The following is a 19927-nucleotide window of genomic DNA, read 5'->3' as shown; positions in this document are numbered from 1 at the left end:
TTTTCATATTAATTTTTAGAGCAGCAACTTACCACACAAATTCACCAGAATTTTTTGATGAACGTCTTCTCTCAAGCTTCCACTTTCTGCTCCCATTTCGCTCCCGGTGTGGGTTGAGTTCTTCCCATTTGTCCAAAGAAGATGGAATTGCTACTGTAAACAAAATGAGGCCATGCTGTTTGACAGAGAAATATTATCATACTGCAACCCAAGTAAAACACAAGCAACACCACAGTTTGAAGAATTTGCAGTATGCACATATTCAAGAGGGCAACTATATAACGATATGCAAACCTGTAATGTTCTTTTTACTGAAAAAGTACTTTCCGTTACAGAACTTGTTCAGTTCATGTAATGAAAAACACGGTTTCATTTGTGTAACCATCTGATTTCCCTGATTTGCAAGAGTGCTTCTCAGCATAACAGCCTTTCACTTTAGCTGTCTGACACTTAATACCTGAGTCCAATGAAATCTTTTCAGGTGTGCGGGAACAGGGTATACTCTGTTCAACATCCACTTGGATCAGCTCTGTTTCATCAGGCTTCTTCCTGTATGGTGTGCCCTTAGTAGAAAGAGGGCTCTTCCTGTCTTTGCTGTGTCTTCTCTCACCAGGTTCACTCAGATCCAGCAGGTCCAGAGAGGAGGAGAGTACTGGACATAGGAAGCAAAAAGAAAATAAATATCATCTACTTTTATTTGTCTTTATTCTCCAAAAGTGTGGGGTGCATCCCCTGGCCAATGCCAAGTTTTGAGTATAAGTTACTGTTAGAAAACACTCTCTGTCTTGAGAATGTTCCAAATATGCCTCACCCCTCCTTTCTTTCCCTCTCCCTCTCACTCTCCCTCCTCTATCTGTTCTCTCTCTCTCTTGTATGGTGTTTTAATGTCTCTTACTCATATTCGAGGTAGGCATGCGCACATGTATACATTAGTTGCTTGGTTCAAATGCCCAAATAAGGAGATGAATGCTAGGACTACGAGGTAAAGGAGTTCGTGCTGAACTGTGAAGAGGGTTCAGCATCCTTCGCCAGGAAGTCTATTCCTAATATGTACATGTTTTTCTGTACATGTGGCCATTTTATACAAAACACATGTTCTTGGCCAAACATCCTATATGTGTATGTCATCCTATCCTCATTGGTTAAGAGGGTGAAACTCCCCTCGACATATGCCTATATAAGATCTGTATTTCTATGAATAAATTGAAGTATTGAGAATACATTGACTGTGTGTTTTCTTGCTTCCCGGCCGTTATACACTTTAAGGAACTGAGAATTCTTCAAGGCGACAAAGAGATACGAGGGACAAATTGTTATTTATTAACAGTTACCATAGTAAACTACTAGAGCAAAAGTAAAATAAATAAATGAAAAATAAGCTATGATGGTCTCAAATTGAGTGAAGGTTGGCAGCTTATTTCACCACAGAGGAACTGAGAGGGTTAAGGTTCTGGAAATCAACATTATGCCTCATTGTCAAGGAACTTCCATGTGTCATTTGCTCACTGACTGTAAATAGCGGCATAGAATAAACTCTTAAAGGGATAATTTACCCAGAAATAAAAATTCTGTCATTAATTACTCACCCTCATGTCGTTCCAAATCCTAACCCGTAAGACCTTCGTTCAGCTTTGGAACACAAATTAAGATATTTTTGATGAAATCCGAGAGCTCTCTGGCCCTGCATAGACAGCAACACAACTACAATGTTCAAGGCCCAGAAAGGTAGAAAGGACATCGTTAAAATAGTCCATGTAACATCAGTGGTTCAACCTTCAGGGTTAGGTCACCCAAAAATGAAAATTAACCCATTACTTACTCATCCTCAAGGCATCCTAAGTGTATATGACTTTCTTCTTTCAGACGAATCCAATCTTCCAAGCTTTATAATGGCAGTGGGTGGGTGTTTTCGTTCAGCAGTCCAAAAGAAGTCCAAAAAAAAGCATAATAAAACATGCCTCACATCGCTCCGGGGGGTGAATAAAGGTCTCCTGTAACGAATCGATGCATTTTTTTGTAAGAAAAATATCCATATTTAAAATGTTATAAACCATTTTCACTATCTTGTGCTAACTGTCATACGCAGAAGCTGTTCTGGGCGTAGGACGTATGCGTAGCGCATGCACCAGTGAGAATATGCTAGTCTCGCAAGAACCAACGTTTGTTTACAGGAGCAAAGGAAGCAAATTTTCCTTACTTTTGCAAAGGAAAACCAGTCTCCTCTTGGCTTATATCGAAATTGTCCAACATTTTTCTTTACAAATCCTCATTTTGTACTTCTAATTCGAGACCGATTTTTGTTTTGCTCTCTGTATATACAGTATATATATATACACTGCACTTCCGCATATGTCCTACGTCATCCGCCAGAAAGGCACTCTCTCGTGAACGCGTGTACGACAGTTAGCGTAAGTTACAGATTATTGTTTAAAACGTTTTAAATATGGATATTTTTCTTACAAAAACACATCAATTCGCTACAGGAGGCCTTAATTCACTTCCCAGAACCATGTGAGGCACTTTTTTATTATGAATGGACTTTTATTTATTATTTATTGGACTTTTGGACTGTTGAACGAAAACTCCAACCCACTGCCATTATAAATCTGGGAAGAGCCAGGACATTTTTTTATATAACTCCGATTGGATTAATCTGAAAGAAGAAAGTCATATACACCTAGAATGTCTTGAGGGGGAGTAAATCCCGAGCTAATTTTCATTTTTGGGTGAACTACAGAGGAATGCACACACATGCATTGTGGTACTCTCGTGAATGCACGTTGAAGACTGACATGGAAGAGAAGAAATTATTGCATAAAGTCATTATTTTTGTTTTTTATGCGCACAAAAAAAGTATTATCATAGCTTCATAACATTAAGTTTGAACCACTGATGTCACATGGACTTTTCTAACGAAGTCCTTACTACCTTTCTGGGCCTTGAATGTTGTAGTTGTGTTGCTGTCTATGCTTTCAGCGCATCAGTCATGGTTGTCAGGAAAGTGAAAAAACAAATACACAGTTTGACCAATTCATACAGTACATCATCAATAGCTGTTCACGTTCGTGATTTAGTAATACTGCATTTACACCAGAAAATGTACAAGAGTTTGCATGAATCATAGCCCAGACCACTCTTTTTAGACTTGTGTACGGTTCACAGGTGCGCACCCGAGTTCAAAAAACAATGTTCACATTATCCAAACGAACTGAACTCTCACATCAAACAAACCCGGGTGTGCACCAACAGTGCTAGTGTGAAAGCATCAACATCCTCTCATCCCTTATCCATCTCTTGTGTCTCCAACGGATTAAAAAACATTAACATTTGAGAGCTACTGATGTGAGCTAGCAAGTTTTTGCTCAGTTTCGAATTAGCACATCAGCCAAAAGACCAGAGTTTAAAGGAAAGAAAAAACACAGAATAACACATCCTAGCTTAGTTATTGCTATAGGCACTTATCTACCTGCGTGGTCACAGCAATAAAAGACAGCAGGCAGTTCCGACAACTCAGGGGCCAGTGTCAAATAATCTTTGATGTTGCATGTTCCTCTCCAAGAGAACAAAGAGCGTTTGATATAGTGTGTATATATATATATATATATATATATATATATATATATATATATATATACTTAATCAAGAACACTCTCTACAGAACAATGTGTTCTGCTGCAGAGGATGAAGGTTTGAGAAGAATGTGTTCATTCAATATTCAGAGGGAAAGTAGTCAGCTTTCCGATTAGGTGAGATTAAAGCATAAAACTTTTAGATGGTTGAACCCCCCTACCACCCCCCTCCCCCACCCCCATACGTGAATTTTAAGAATAGACGCTCCGGACATATTCTACAGCTTCTGCCCCCTTCCTGTTACCCTTCTGGCTTGCAGAACAGAGGTCTTCATAACCAGGTGGTAGACAAAATATCCATGCAGGTCTGCATTGTAATGCAGATGCCAACATTGAGGATGCTTGATCCAAGCCTTGAGGGCTTGACAGCACACCTTCTGAAATCTGGCACAAACGTCAGAGCTGAAACCAGGTTACCACCACATGCTTTTGTCTCTGCCGACCACACAAGGACCAGCCTGGACACCAAAACCTCTCAAGACTTTTATTGATGTAAAATAAAAATACTGATAACTGGGTCAATGACAAGTATGTCTACGATAAAGAAAAGGAAGAAAAAAAATGTTCTAGGAAGTTCTCAGAAATGCATTCTTTGCATTCATGTTGGTTTTGAAAAACTTTTATATATTTAATAATAAATAATAAAATATTTTTTCTTTCACCTTGAAGATGTGTTTATTTTTTAATAAGATTGCATGTAATGTTGTTGACTCAACTATCAAAAATCTCATTATAAAAATATTAAAAAAATATTAAAAAAATCAAAAGCTCATTATAAAAAACCTGACAAACAGACACAAAAATTATGTTAACATGACATTTTGAAATCGTCCACTTTTTCTCTGGTATTGATGTCAAAATGATACAGCAGATAATCATTTGTGCATAGAATAAGCTGTCAAACCACTGGTAAATGTGATATAGAAATTGTTATAATGAGTAAAAATATATCTAGATTTAGGTGTTTAGGTGTCAATCTTACACATTGTTGGCTTATTATTATTATTATTATTATTATTATTTAATTAAATGACTTCACAGTTTGTACTTTGTAGATGTAACATAGAAATTAAAGTTTTGTAGTTTAACATAACCACATAAGCTGTCTTAAAGAAAGAAATATAGGAGTCCTGATGCCTTGATAATATGATAGTCTGAAGATTCTGAAACCAAAGCAAGTCGTGATTTTTTTATTACTAAAATAAAAAATGATCAAAAGCTCACACGGGAGAATCTGCCAGAGAATAATAATTGAATTCTGAGGCGTTCCTTCTAAAGATTACAGCAGTTCCCATTAAAGACCTGAATATAAATTTCTATAATCAGCTCCATTCCTTTTACAGACAGATACTGTTCCTCTAATCATTCAAATTCTTCTTACATTATGCACAATCAGCTTGTAACACTCCAAAGAGAAAGGAAAACTTGAAATTGCATCATATGACCCCTTTAAGAATTTAGTTTTATTAAGCATAAAAAGTATACAATCATATTAATAAACATTATGCAAAAAGTATTTAGTGATACCAACAAGAAACTATTATTTCAATGCAGTGTTTACTTGGCAGTTGACTCTGGCTTCACATTTCATGTCAGGCATACTCCACTACACATAGACCAATAACTGACACTTTCACTATTTGTTTGACAGACTGAAAATCTTTCATACTGTGAAGTATTTTGTGACATTTTGATTGCAGAAAGTTCTGCCCGGGATTCTGAAACTCAATTCACATTACGTTCAAAGGCACAGTAATTAACAGACTGCTGCTTTATTACAAGCAATCGAAAGATCCTCCAAACATAATCTGTTGGTAAATAGAATATGCTGTTTTCCACAATCGGAAAGTAAACAAGAAACTCTATAGGGAGTAGGAATGGTTGTCTTAATTGCTTTCTGGTGTAGGCAAGTGAGGGTGCGAGTGAAATAAATACAGATTTAGTTGCTCAGCCTCTCAGTGTGATCTTCACGTAACGCAGCTGTCATGCAGTAAGAGGCCACTTACTTCCTCATTTAGTAATGTGTCTGTCTGCTCTGCTAATCAGTGTTGAAGACTTATATACAGTAATGCAGATGACATTTGTGAGGAATTAAAGGTGGGGTATGTATTTTTTCAAAAATGCTTTAGAAAACTGAGTCGGGCCGAGTACCAAAACAAATTTGTAGCCAATCAGCAGTAAGGGTTGTGTCTACTCATGATGCAGAGGAGAGAGCGCTCAGTGCACAGGACGGACATTAGCCGAGACGAGCGACCCACAGAAAGATAGCGATGGTGGATAAAAACCAAAAGAGGAAAACGTCTGCAGAACGATAAGGCAAGAAGTAGGACCCGTGTAAATATCGGATCAGCTTTCCAGTGCTGGAGAGAAATCAAGGAGCGGAAGGCTTGCGATCGGACGCCGAGGTTGCTTTGTTTCTTCTCGATAGGTGAGTAAAACACCGTGTCTACACCGGACTTGCCACGCCGCAACAGCTAAAATCTGTCTACACTGGATGCGACAAAGCAACTGTTGAAAATAATTTGAAATTTGTGTCAATACGTCATAAATAGAACGCAGTAGCAGTTTTCTGTCGGGGATTTGTCGTGTTGTGCCGCGCCGCATCCAGTGTAGACAGCATCACTGATTATAATGAGTTCTATAGTATTTTGTCGTGTCGCTCGCGTCCGGTGTAGACACGGTGTAGCATTGGTTTTGCTTTGTTTCACAGAACTAATTGTTGCCTGGGTTGCGTACATAGGCTATGTGTGGGGTGGAGCTATCAAAATAGGGGCGAGACCCTTTTGGGGTAGGGGTGTTTTTGTTTTAGTGATTTGAAATATCAACATTGGCTACCAGAAATCACTTACCCCACCTTTGAGTAGGTAGAAACTTAAGAATGAGCAATATTTGGTGTTAGCAGCCAACATTGATATTTGCCATATTACTGTATTTCTCTTTGCTGTTGAATTTTGATTGGTTTGTTAAGGCAACAGTTTGCATACCTTTTGTTTAATTAATTTACTTAATTACACTATCATTCAAAGGTTTGGGTTGGTAAGATTTCTTAAATGTTTTTGAAAGTCTCTAATGCTAACCCAAACATGTATTTGATCAAAAATACAGTAAATGTAATATTGTAAAATATTATTAAGATCTTAGTCTTAAATTTTTAAAGATTTTAAAATGTATATTATGTGTGTGCTGTCAAAGCTGAATTTGAGCAGCTGATACTCCAGTCTTCAGTGTCACACGATCCTTCACAAATCATTGTAAAATTGTAATTCAATGCTCAGGAAAAATATATTATTACTAACACAGTTAAAAATGGTGGAGCAGTTTAATATTTTTCTGTGGAAACCATGGCACATTTATTTCAGCATTCTTTAATGAACAGAAAGAACAGAACAGCACTTATTAAAAAATACAGCATTTATTGAGTGTTTTTTTTTGTTGCCATGTAAAAGTCTTTACTATAACTTTTGATAAATTCAATTAATACTTGCTGAATAAAAGCACTTATTTAAATAAACAAAATCTTACTGACCCCAAACTTTTGAATGGTAGGATAAAAGCACAAATTCAATTCATCTACTATACTTGTTTTTGGTTCTTAAAATCAAATTATATTGTAAATGAAAAGATGTTGAAACTGTATATAATAGTACAGTGTAGTGGAGCATAGTACAGTGCAGAAGCAGAGGTGAGGAAGTATGGAAAGGTCCATATCTGCGGTACCTGCTGTGTTGGAGGTTACTGGGCGGGCAGCTCCATCACACTTGGTCTCGCAGAGGAAATCATCGATGGAAGGGCTCAGCAAGGGACGGCTCTCTTGTTGCTCACTCACCAGCTGCAAAAATCAAGCGGAAGAGTGTGATGAGATCTACATTAATGCACTTGGCCTCCTGTTCTCCTATTGTTTTAGTTGCAGCCAGCCTCCATTGCACCATGACATCTCTGCATGTGACTGGTTACATATTTACCACCCTTTCAGCTGCTGCCTATTTACAGGACTGAGACGACAATTCTCACCTTGCCCCCCTCTTGCAAACGTCCCTAGCCTGAGGATGTTTCTCCCTCCCTTTCTCACTTAAACAGAGGGAAAGCAGCCCAGTAAAATCACAAATACTACTGTATGTGTCGTGCTTGTTTTTCCATTTCAGAGAACATAATTATGTCTGAAAGTAATTATGACAAGTTGTGAGTCTGTCTTTATAAAGCCCCTCATCGGTGTACTATGTGTACTATGTGACAGAATGTGTGTATGTTCTCTTGAGAGACTGGCTTAGAGGTGGCCCTGTGTCTAACAGAATGGAAAAAAACACATCAATCATCATCTGGTTGTTCTCATAGTGTTCGTTCAGCCATGCCACAGTCTCATCGGAGGAGAGCACTTTTGTGGGCAGTGCATGGCTACAGCAAATCTGCAGTTCCAGCCATATACGTCTCTTGAAAATGTAATCCTTTAGTGAAAAAATTAAAGGGATGCTTGATGCTTAATCTGTCTTCTCAATGTGGATAAATTCATTAATTTCTTACTACATATCACACATACTAAAATAAAGGCTAGTCCATACAAGAGTGGCATTAGAATCTTTTGGATTGAGTTTTAGTCAAATTTTCCTCTGCTGTTGTAAAATGTTATTGTCTAAAGAGGGACCATGTAGTGACCTGAGAAACAGGCTAATCAATTAACTGGATTTGATAATCTCCATTGTTTACATCATTTAAGACATGAAAACTGATCACACCAGCTGAGGCAAACATTTTTAACTGTATATATCTTCAACCCCTTGAACTCCTTCTCCCTACTCTCTCTTTTTTCAGATTCGCTTATGCGACTGGAAGCTACCAAGTTAACGCTTGCTAATGTGTGAATAAGTATGTACTTAGAATTGATGTATGTGAATATATGTGAATATATTATTTTGCTCAGTACTAATTTGATACCTTGGTTTCTGTCTGTGAGGTTGTTTTTAAAAGTCGTATGGTTATGATCATATCCACCAGTAACAACATGCTGGGGGTAAATGTGATGTTTGTATTGAGTGCTTTGAAGGTCAAAAGTCACTAAACACGCTGTGAACGAATGTAGAGGGATAGATACAGAGTTAATGAGTAGGCACTATTTGACGTTTGCTAATAAGCTTGCAAAGGTACACTACCATTCGAAAGTTTGGGGCCAGTAAAATTGTCAAAAATACAGCAAAAACAGTATTACTGTGAAGTATTATTAGATTTTTAATTAACTGTTTTTTATTTTAATATATTTTAAAATTTAATTTATTTCTTTGATGTCAAAGCTGAATTTTCAGTTATTACACTAGTTGTCAGTATTACATTATTCTTCAGAAATCAGAAATGCTCATTTGGAATAGCATTTTAGCTATTTTTAAATGACTTATTATTGTTGAAAACGTTTTTTCTGCTTATAATTTTTGTGGAAACAGTGATGCATTTTTTCAGGATTTTTCGATGAATAGAAATGTCAAAATAACAGCATTCATTTTAACATTATAAATGTTTATGCCATCACTGTTCTTTACATGCATCCTTGCTGAATAAAATAATTAATTTTACTGACCCAAACTTTTGAACAGTATTGTATATGTAGCTTGCAGTTAAGAATTAGGTTGTAGATATGAAATTGAACTGATGAAAGAGTCTGTAACACAAATGTACTCAAGAAAATATAAATATACTGCTCTGAAAGTCACCTGAATTTAATACTTTGAAGCTGTTTTTGCGAACAAATCCCCCTGGGTGAGAATCCCCTCTGTGACCCTGTAAGGATGAAAGGCTAGAACACCCCTGGTTTGCATGTTGCTGAGATTTGTTTCCTCCAAATAGTACAAAGATACTTATTACAGGGCTGTGTCATCAGAACGCTGCTGGTTGTAAAACAGCACACATGTAATTTAATGTCACATTCACATATCCTCTATACGGGCTTAACAACAACAGACACTTCAAGCAACGCTGCTTAAATTAATGGACTGTTGCATGTTTATCATTCAAAGCAAGTTGATTAAAAAACTCTGACCTTATCAAGACTAGCTTAATTGAGGGCTGCTGCATTTCCCCTCTTTTTAATTTGTCCGGGGCTTAAGTAAGACCACAGAGACAAACGTCCAGCAGGAATTAATTTAGAGATGGACATAGAAAAAAAAATAATTAATGATAATGAAAAATTGGATTATACTTCTTTAAGCAAAAACTAGCTGTGCTTGACTATTTTCTGGTGTCTATATTCTACCTTCAAACTGTACGAAGGTTTGTGATCTACTCGTACAGTAGCTTGACAGAAGCTTTGAAATAAATATTGAATATTCATGAATAATACGAGCAGTGTATGTTGGCCAGAGCACTTGGGAGAACATTCCTGTTGTGAGAGTCTGTGCCAGAACGCTGACCCAGCAGTCTTAATTGGGTTGCACAGACATCTCTGGCTCTGCTGGTCTCAGGGAGGAGATTTATTCCTTTGCTGGCTGGAATGTCTGATCTTACCCAAGCTGAACTCCTGCTGTTACAACACCTTGTACATTTTTGATGGAAGTCAAGAAATGATGGTACTCTTGTCTTCAAACTGTTGTCTTTGCCTAGCATCTTTCTTTTGCATTTGATAGAATATGCAGAAATATAGTCTTATTTAACAGCAGATTTGCTGATCAGCAATCATTTGAAGTGTCAGGCTGGATGATGTAACAGCATCTTCCGTTCGGATGTTTTATAATATGGGTGAGATGGATTTGGGGCTCACTTTTAATTTGCCCCTCTAAGGCTTGTTATAAAAGCATAACTTCCTCCGTTGTAAATGCCAGCAGAACACGGGCCATAATGAGAGGGGAAGACTTATTTTGGGCTCTACGGTTTAATTAGATTCCCCTGTATTCAGTTAAAAAACTGTTTTGTACTTTAGGCACAAATGGGTTGCTGACATTAATAGGAATTATTAAGGGGACAAAACTCATTCTTGTAATTAGAGCAGATAACTGCAGTCATGTTGCAGAACAGTTAGACTTTTTATTAACTCTGATTATTTCAATGGAAGACAGGTTGACAGAGGATTTACCTGGCTGTTCTGTCAGAGGGAAAATTTGGTTTGTTTTCAGTTAATGGTGCATTTAGTAGTTTGGTACTAATTGAAAAAAGTTTTATACATTAGGAAATAAATTGTTTCTGTGCAAAGTTATCTGAATAGCATACACTCACATAAGATGAAGACTGTACTCATTAAAGTTTTATATAAAATAGTTTTAATTATGTATGAACATAATTGCTTGCCATGACGTGACAACTAAGTGTCGGAGAGAATCCATGCGCTCATTGGCTGCCGCCTCAGAAGATACGCTAGTAACATAGTGTAGTTTGTTCATTCGAAAAGCGAAAATTAGACAGTTATCGTTTCATATTATTGTGCATAACAAGTTTAACTGTACTGATTGTACGACCTGTAGATGCAACAAAAGTATAAAGCCAGAAGACAGAAAGACCAACAAAAACAAAAATGAGCGCAAACATCGCTACAGCAGAAACAAGATGGAAAGATTTGATGCTGAAGAAAATCCTAAATAGTGATGCCCAAGTTGCTTATTTTTGTTGGAAATTAATTATTGTTTAAACTGCCCTCTAAAACTTACTACTATCCATGTAATTTAATGTAAAACTTACAATAGATGGCTGAGCAGAAGCTAACACTAGCTAAAGAACTAATTGCACCTTTTAAGTATGTTTTCACACACTTATTTTATTTAATCTAATTACAGATTCTTATTACAGATATTCGAAAATACTCTTTATAGGTATCCTAAACTTTGCAATCTGTTAATAAATAATCATTCACACCTGTATAAATTTCAAACAAATTTCTGCACATGCGCACAGCATCGGTCATTGCCAGGGACGCCGTGATGGTTTGTGGGCCCCCTGAACAGTATATTTACTCTGGCCCCCCCTCGGTAAAAACCGGGTGGGGGGTGGTTGGGGTCCTCTCGGTAGAAATCGTGTTCCGGTGGGTGGGGGTCTCCCTTGGTAGAAATCGTGTACAAAAAAACCTGCGGTCCGGGCGTGGGGGGTTGTCCCCCTCGTTTGAAATCACATTCCCCCTCTAACGTCGAGCCCTTGGAATCATCCTAAACTCCCCCTGCCCTCTTACAGCGGCCCTGGTCATTGCATTCAGAATAAAGCAGAGAAAACCACTAAAGGCAGTAATTAGCATTTTACCTTGTTGAAATATCTAAAAATGTGCTGTTGTTTTTTAAACTGTTTTTCTGAATTATTATAATAGGTTGCATGTAAACATAGGTGCAGGTAGATTTGCCAACTGACCGTTTGCAAAGAGCTTGATTGACAGGCGATCTGACCAATCAGAATGCGAATGTTATCTGCTGCTGTTGCTATCCGCCATCTTGCCCGACAGCTATGGCCTGTCTCCATAGAAATCCATGTTAAAACAGGGTAAAACTAAATATAAAAATGTGCAGAGGGTTAAGCTATGCTGTTATTGGCTGCCACAGTAACGGTAATAAGCTAAGGAATTCCTTTAAAGTACTTGTTTTGCGTACCAGAAAATCTGTTATGTCTGGCGCTATATGCATGGCTTACAGAGCTTAAGTTAAAATACTGAGTGTGAAATAATAAAATAATATGTTAAAACGTGTGCTCTTATTATTCTGTGGACAAAATCCCATGAACTTTGCCCAGATCGGGAGCTGTATATTCACATGTGCACTCATCTGTTTTCAATGCAGCTAAACTCATGTCATCTTCCCACTCATCAAACTATGACAGGTCCTTAACTGCAAAAATACCGTCACTGTGACACTCTAAAGTGATGAAACTATGGTGCCATGTGCTTTTTTAAAACCATTTTCATAGGTTTCACGTTATATTGTTGGCTTGGAAAATATGTAAATGCACATGCCCAGTAGCCGCAGCTGTATCCCTTCTAGCCTTAAAGGGATAGTTCACGCAATTGTGAATTAGCCCATTATTTACTCACCCTCAAGCCATCCTAGGCATATATGAGTTCCTTCTTTCAGATGAATTCAATCAGAGTTATATTAAAAATTTACTTTGATCTTCCAAGCTGTTTAATTGCAGTTCATCAGTCCAAAAGAAGTGAAATAAAGCGCATCCATCCATAATAAAAAGTGCCTCACATGGCTCCGGGGGTGAACAAAGGCCTCCTGTAGCGAATCGATGCGTTTTTGTAAGAAAAATATCCATATTCAAAACGTAATAATCACTTTAATCTAGCTTGCGCTAACAGTTGTACACGGAAGCAGCTCCGGGAGGATGATGTAAGATGTCGGCATTGTGTATGCGCCGGTGAGTCTTGTGAAAACCAACGTTTGTTTACAGGAGCAAAGGTAGCAAAGTTTCCTTACTTTTGCAAAGGAAAACCTCTCCTTTAGGTTTGTATCGAAATCTTCCGACATTCTTCTTTACAAATCCTCGTTTTGCACTTCTAATTTGTGACCGTTGTTTTGTTTTGATCTCTCCCCTGTGCTTCCGCGTTCGTCATTTCTGAGCAGCGCATGCGCAAAGCCGGCCTCATACGTCATCTGCCCGGAGCTGCTTCCTTTTCCAACAGTGAGCGCAAGCTAGATTAAAGTGATTATTAAGTTTTAAATATGGTTATTTTTCTTACAAAAATGCATCGATTTGCTACAGGAGGCCTTTGTTCACCCCCCGAAGCCGTGTGAGGCACTTTTTATTATTGATGGATGTGCTTTATTTCACTTCTTTTGGACTGATGCACTGCAACACCCACTGACTGTCATTAAACAGCTTGGAAGATCAAAGACCATTTTTAATATAACTCCGACTGGATTCGTCTGAAAGTAGAAAGTCATATACACCTAGGATGCTTTGAGGTTGAGTAATTCATAGCTAATTTTCATTTTTGGGTGAACTAACCCTTTAACCACAAATCAGACAGGAGAGTTGATTAACTTCGGTGGACTTGCACTTGAAAAATGGTGTGTTCCGCAGTTGAAATAAAATACTTTCTGATGTTTATTCATGTACATTTCATGCTTTAAGTAAATATGAAAAGACGATCGGTTCACGTGTTTGAACTGAGACAATACAGTGATCTGTCACGGCACATTAAAGAGCCACAAAACGATATTTATTGTTTGAATTTCTTTAAAAATGACACAGTTTAAAAGCTGAGCGTCCTGAGACCTTGTTTCATACCAGAAGTAACCTGCTCTGTCTTGTCTGTCGGTGTGTTGTCAGTTTCCTCTTTGCTCTGCAATGTATTTTTCACTGCGTGAGAACATGATGTGTAGTGTGAGAGCGGCAATGTTTGTCAGTCATGGCAGCAGTAACTAAGGAGGGCGGGTCTTTGCAAACAGTCAATTAAGCAATGATATGGAGTGCTATAGTTCTTAAGTTAATACTTACATTTTACACACTTAAACATTAGCCTATTGCAAGTTGCTTGGTCTGTTTTTGCTCTGCTACTAAAAGTAATTCCAAACAAAATCCAAACAAAAGATAATTGCAGAATCAACAACTACATCTCTGAGCAACATCAATACTGGTGTTTTGTTCCTGAATGAATCAGTGTTTTGAACAAATCGGTTGAATGGATGATTCAGTGGCTCTTAAAGATTGTCGCCACCTACAGGCGTAACGATAATCCGCAGAAATAGTCACTGAATGATAATAGCGAATAGAAGCATGATGCCTTTACCTCCTTGGGTTGGTTTTCATTTCATTTAAACTTTCCTACAGTATTGAAAACATTTTAATGTCTGCTTACACTTACAACTCGTATTCCCATTAAAAATGAGTGTGCATTGTTTCTCTGCAATCTGTTCCTCTTAATTTGAAGGAATCCATGCATTGACAATTGTCCCTCAGAATATACGACATAAAAGCATTGTTAAGTAAAAGAATACAATGACACTGTGAAATACAGTCATGAGGCTCACTAAAAATTATATTACATTATATTCAGCCAAGACTTGAAGATCAAGGTCACATAGTTTGGTTTTAATTAGGATTTGATTATTCATGTAGTGCATAATGTACTATTCTGAGATTCATTGTGCTTCTGATGTCCCATCTTCCCATGATACTCAGAGGCATTTATAGTAACTACATTTAGCCCTGTGAATGCTGATTACCCTTTCAAGACACGGCAAATTGTATAGTAATTGTATAGCAGAATAAACTTACTGATTGAATATGTACGAAAAATAATGGTGATGGACTTCTCAGGGATTCCTTTATCTATATGAAAAGGAATTTTCTTCAGTTGTTCTCAGCTACGCTTTATCACAACACAAGCATTTTGTACCTCCTCACTTTTGTGTTTGTGTTTGAGCCCGAGGGCAAATCCTGAATTATGTCATGGAAAACTTCAACTAATTGTGTCATGTGGGTTTATCTCCTGGTGACAACTCCAAGATATTGTTGTCAAGGGAACCTGGAACCAGTTTAGCTAGCGGGAGTCTTAAGGGGGAGAGTTAGGGAGGGAGGTTGAGGGAGGTATAAGCTCATGTGAGGCAATTATTAGTGTTATAAATAACAGCACAAACATACACAACTGCATTAAGTATGAAGAAATGAGTTTCAGAGGTAGTTTACTGTAAAAGCCATCTACCATGTTGAAGATCACTATTTTATCTTGAGTGCTAAATTGTGTGTGAGGTCAGTACAATCAACTGCATAATTGATATGATATTTGAACCAGTGTTTACGCAACACAAGCAAGTTAAATATTGAAAAACAATCAGAAGTGCAAATAAGAATGCCTGGTTCTCGCAATGACTAAGTGTTTTCAATCAAGTTAAAAAAGCTGCTTATATGTCATTCACACAGTGTTCCTGGCTAATTATAAAATCTTTTTCTTCACATAAAGAGTTTATCCATTAAGTCATGCAGTTCACTTGAAGTGGCAGCAGGTGTTTAAATATACAGTTTTAAATTGTTCAGGGACACAGAGACTAAGAATCAGCCAATTCTCAACAGAATGTTATTCAGGCTTTCTATAAACATCCTATCTATCTATCTATCTATCTATCTATCTATCTATCTATCTATCTATCTATCTATCTATCTATCTATCTATCTATCTATCTATCTATCTATCTATCTATCTATCTATCTATCTATCTATCTATCTATCTATCTATCTATCTATCTGTCTGTCTGTCTGTCTGTCTGTCTATCTATCTATCTATATACCCTAACTGAATGTCAACTAAACTTTATCAGTGAAATCAACTTATCATTTGGACTGTTAGTTGTTTTTACAAGACTGAAGCTACTACAGGTTCTACATTGTGGTAAATTGGACAGCATTGATCTGATAACACTTTAGCATCAGTATTGACAAGACTTTACACAGAGGAATGACGCTGTGCTTCACATACCGTGTTCAATCTCACCTGATTTGAAAATTAACTAACCTTCACGCTATTATGGACAAAGCAAAGGAGTGCAGTTGGCTTCAAGTCACTGGTCTATTGATTGACGACTGATTACAAAACTATCCACAAAATGCTTTGCAAAGGCATATTTCAATCATCTGTCATTTAGTGACTGGTGGAGAAAAAGTGGAAACCACTTGAGCGCTACAAAAGCTTAGAGTAATGCAATTATTATTGAATAGTTCAGAATCTGTCTGGCATCAATGCAACACACAGACTTGAACTACGCAGACAATAGTATTAAACACAGAATGAGCCACAGACCACACAGGCAACAACAAGATGAGTTATAAAGCTGTGACAGCAGCTTTATAAAAGCAAGGAAATGTGTTTTTGCAAGAAAAGTTCCAGCATTAAATACATTTGTTATGCTATCATATCATGTAATTTGATGCATGTAAAATTAGAGATGGAACACTATTAAAATACTGTTTTAAATTACTTTAATTGGCAATTCTAAAATAATTTGTCTAGTAAATTACAAATGAAAGTACACATAAAAATTTTGATTATTGTGATATGAGGTGAATTTATATGTGATAACATTATAAAATAAAATATGAAAAATGAATATTAATTTTTGAGATTTGCTAAAGATTACATTTATGTTAATAATTTACTAAGTGTTGAGAAAAGCAGTAGTAATCTAAATATCAAATATCAACTGATACCCAGGGTTATTATTATTATAGTTAACTAAAACTAAAACCGTTAAACAATTTTGTCACTTGTTACATTATCTGAAATGTTTTATATAAATACAACTTTTATTTCAACTAGTTTCCAAGGAAACATTTCAAATTTTCATGTATCTTGAATTATTTGAATTAATAAAATATCTAAAGCTAAAACTAAAATATAATGAATGAAAACTATAAGCATATTAAAACTAAGAAAAATGACAAAAACACAACAAAATTACTAAACCTTAAAATAAAATCAAAATATAAATAATAATTCAAAATATTAATCAAAATTAATATCTTAATTGTACTAAAATAACCTTGCTGATAACCTTAACTGATATAGTACTGACATATTGTGCATTGCTATATAAAATATATGTAAACCAATGTTAAATATATCAAATGTGCGAGGTATATTACAATTTAGAAGCATGTGGTGAAGTGTTTCCACAGCTTGAATATGTAATCTATATTGTGGCTGTGGCACAAAAAAAAACCCCTGCACCCTCACCAAACATTAAAGCTAAGATTTTAATCCATGTGTGTCCCATGTGTCCATCTGAAATGCTCATTTCTATTGTCCCCATTCTATTTCCTGTGACAAGCCTTGCCTGATGTGAAAAGCTCAATTTTACACCCCACAGAGCTGCTCTGAATGAAATAAAAAAAAAAGCCTGTGTTAGCTGTTGTGCTGTCAGTTAGAAATTTGTGATGGCAGAGACACACTGTGATTTTTATTTTTGTTGGGCTAAAAGGTGGAGGTTAGACATGTGATGGTCAAAGCCTTGCCATTGGTTATCATTCCCATGCAGCGAGAACGGATGTGCTGTTTGATTCTGGCGGTAGCTGCAATAGTTCTGCCCACCTTGTTTGTCATCGTGAGGAGGGGCTTGCCTTCTGAGGACGCCTTATTGGGTATCTCCTTCAGGACCATGGCAACGGTCTTATCTGCAGCCCTAGAGTCTTTCCCCTACAACAGTGAAATCAACAATGACTTGTGTCAGGACAGAATATTTAAATATTCCAAGTATTATTCGTCCTACGGTGCTTAAAGGCTCAATGATTTATATGCTTTAAGATTAATATGATCACACTGAGCGTCAACAACACACAGCAAAATGAAACACTGCCTGAAGCCACACATGAAAACAGCTGTATGGAGCGTCAATATATTCTTTCTCACATCACCCTCAGTTTTACTTTGCGTGATGAAGTGCGATATCACAAAGAGGCCACCGCAGTCATGCGAGTGATAGGGCGGCTGTCGTCAACTGCTTTTATCTGTGCTACAGAGACAGAGACGTATGGCTAGTCTGAACAGTCAGTCATTTGAGGATTCAACTCCTGGGGAAGACAGCATCCTATTGCTCCAAGGCCTAGTTATATAATGGGTTAAATTCAATTGGCAAGCTCTAGCTTGGATTAACTCGCAGGGAATGCAGAGTTCAGAGAAATTACACTTACATTAAACTCTCAAATATACTAAAAAGAAAACTAAAAATGATGCATAAAGTATCTATCCATCTATTGTTCTGTCTATCAATCTATACACTGTTCTTTCTGTCCCTAAGGCCTATAAACTTTCAAACTTCAATGCTTTTTAAACTTGTTTTGTCAAGCCAACATTCAAAGTTTTTATTGACAAATGTAGCTTTTTTACTTAAAAATGATCAGTATCAATTACAAAATGTAATTTAATTTTTTTAAATAATTGTTTATACTTATTTACATTGTGTGCCCTCATAAAAAGATAATCAATGGCAAAACATCCATTGCAAAAGTCAGATTCATTCAAAGTTTGTCTTGACAAATGTAGCTTTTTTTTTTTTTTACTTAAAAATGACAAATACTAATTCAATTCTAATTGAAAATACCTACCTGGTCAAAATGTATCTGGGTGCACTTTTTAGCGAGACGCGAAATACGTACCAATAAGTAGGCTACATATCACTGCAGTTTCCAAAATAAATGAACACTAGAGGCAGTAAAACTCCGACACCTTTTATTCCTTTTCACACAAATTTACAGTTTCGATTAATAAAGCGTAATTTTCGCACAATTATTTGAAGAATATCATTTTATGACTTCAAAACAATATTAATATGCTGGGAGATTTGAAAACTGATGCTTTTGAACATTAGCATCGCACATATCCAGCTTCATATCTATGGGTTTTCAATGGCAGTAGGTTTGCTCGGTAGCTCACGGAGTACGGAGATGTACTTGAGAGGAGAGGAGCTCTGGTTTGAATCCTGTGTAACCACGGTTTGACAAAGCAGTTTAAATCTGCATATAAGGAAGTTTAAATGGCATGGTTGCATCAACAAATGCATTTTTATATCAGTTTTTCATTTGTTAACACTGTCGGGTAGGTTTAGGGTTGGGAATCCGTGTATCATTCGATCATTCGTTTTTTGATTTAATATTGAAAGTAGAAAAATGAGAAAACGGCTCGTTTTTCGTTTTTTTGTTTTTTTCCAAAAATGGGTGGAAAAATTAATAAACAGCTTGAATATTCGATTTCTACACGTGGGCGGGAATTAAACGCCCCTTTCTGCTGATTGGTCAGCCAAAGATCAAACCGTGACATCATCAGTTCTTCTGCAGTATCACGCAGCAGAATAATAGTCCTCCACTGCTGCAGTTGTATGGATTCTTAACGCATTTATTGCAACTACATTTAATCTTTTTTTGTCAAACAAACAGGCTAATGCATAGCTCAACACAACTCATACCTGGACAGAGTTTAGACAGGGCTTTCTTCTGTGTAGATATAAATTCTATTCTTTGCATCAGCTGGGCATGGCAGGGTATGATATGACAGCTGTCATAGCCTACCCTGCTCACCCAGTAAGTCTGTTTGTTTGTTTAATTAAGAAATGAATTAATTAATTTGTTTCAAAATAAATATTTTAAACACTAAGACAAAAAGGAAAGAAAAATAAATTGGCTAGGGTATATACAGGCCTATGTTCACGCAAGAACTGTCATTTTGACTGATAACCGGAGAACAACAGATATTAAATAGCCTACTGTTAGAGTTATATAATGTAGTCTTGTGTTTTATTAAAATTGATTATAACTGATATCTCAAAAGGATATGCACTTGTGCGCAGCGTGAGCTACTGCGCACTCGCACTGCAACGCAAGATTTTCATAAAATATAATAACTTGCCATTTCGGT

General features: G+C 36.7%; 1 protein-coding gene across 2 annotated transcripts in view; it reads right to left on the bottom strand.

Moving 5' to 3' along the window:
* The window catches only part of pex5la (peroxisomal biogenesis factor 5-like a), an 83583-nt gene that overhangs the window by 21699 nt on the left and 41957 nt on the right, over positions 1-19927 (bottom strand). The window contains exons 3-6 of one of the 2 annotated variants that reach the window (XM_016279504.1): positions 17609-17713; positions 7347-7458; positions 458-652; positions 33-153 (exon numbers count right to left, since the gene is read on the bottom strand). In XM_016279504.1, coding sequence (XP_016134990.1) covers positions 33-153; positions 458-652; positions 7347-7458; positions 17609-17713 — 533 coding nt within the window. The remainder of the gene's footprint in view (positions 1-32; positions 154-457; positions 653-7346; positions 7459-17608; positions 17714-19927) is intronic. The other variant, XM_016279505.1, reaches the window with a different exon arrangement.

Source organism: Sinocyclocheilus grahami, unplaced genomic scaffold (assembly GCF_001515645.1).
Source record: "Sinocyclocheilus grahami isolate Dianchi unplaced genomic scaffold, SAMN03320097.WGS_v1.1 scaffold131.1, whole genome shotgun sequence".
Taxonomy (NCBI): domain Eukaryota; kingdom Metazoa; phylum Chordata; class Actinopteri; order Cypriniformes; family Cyprinidae; genus Sinocyclocheilus; species Sinocyclocheilus grahami.
This window is presented reverse-complemented; position numbering and strand designations above follow the sequence as displayed.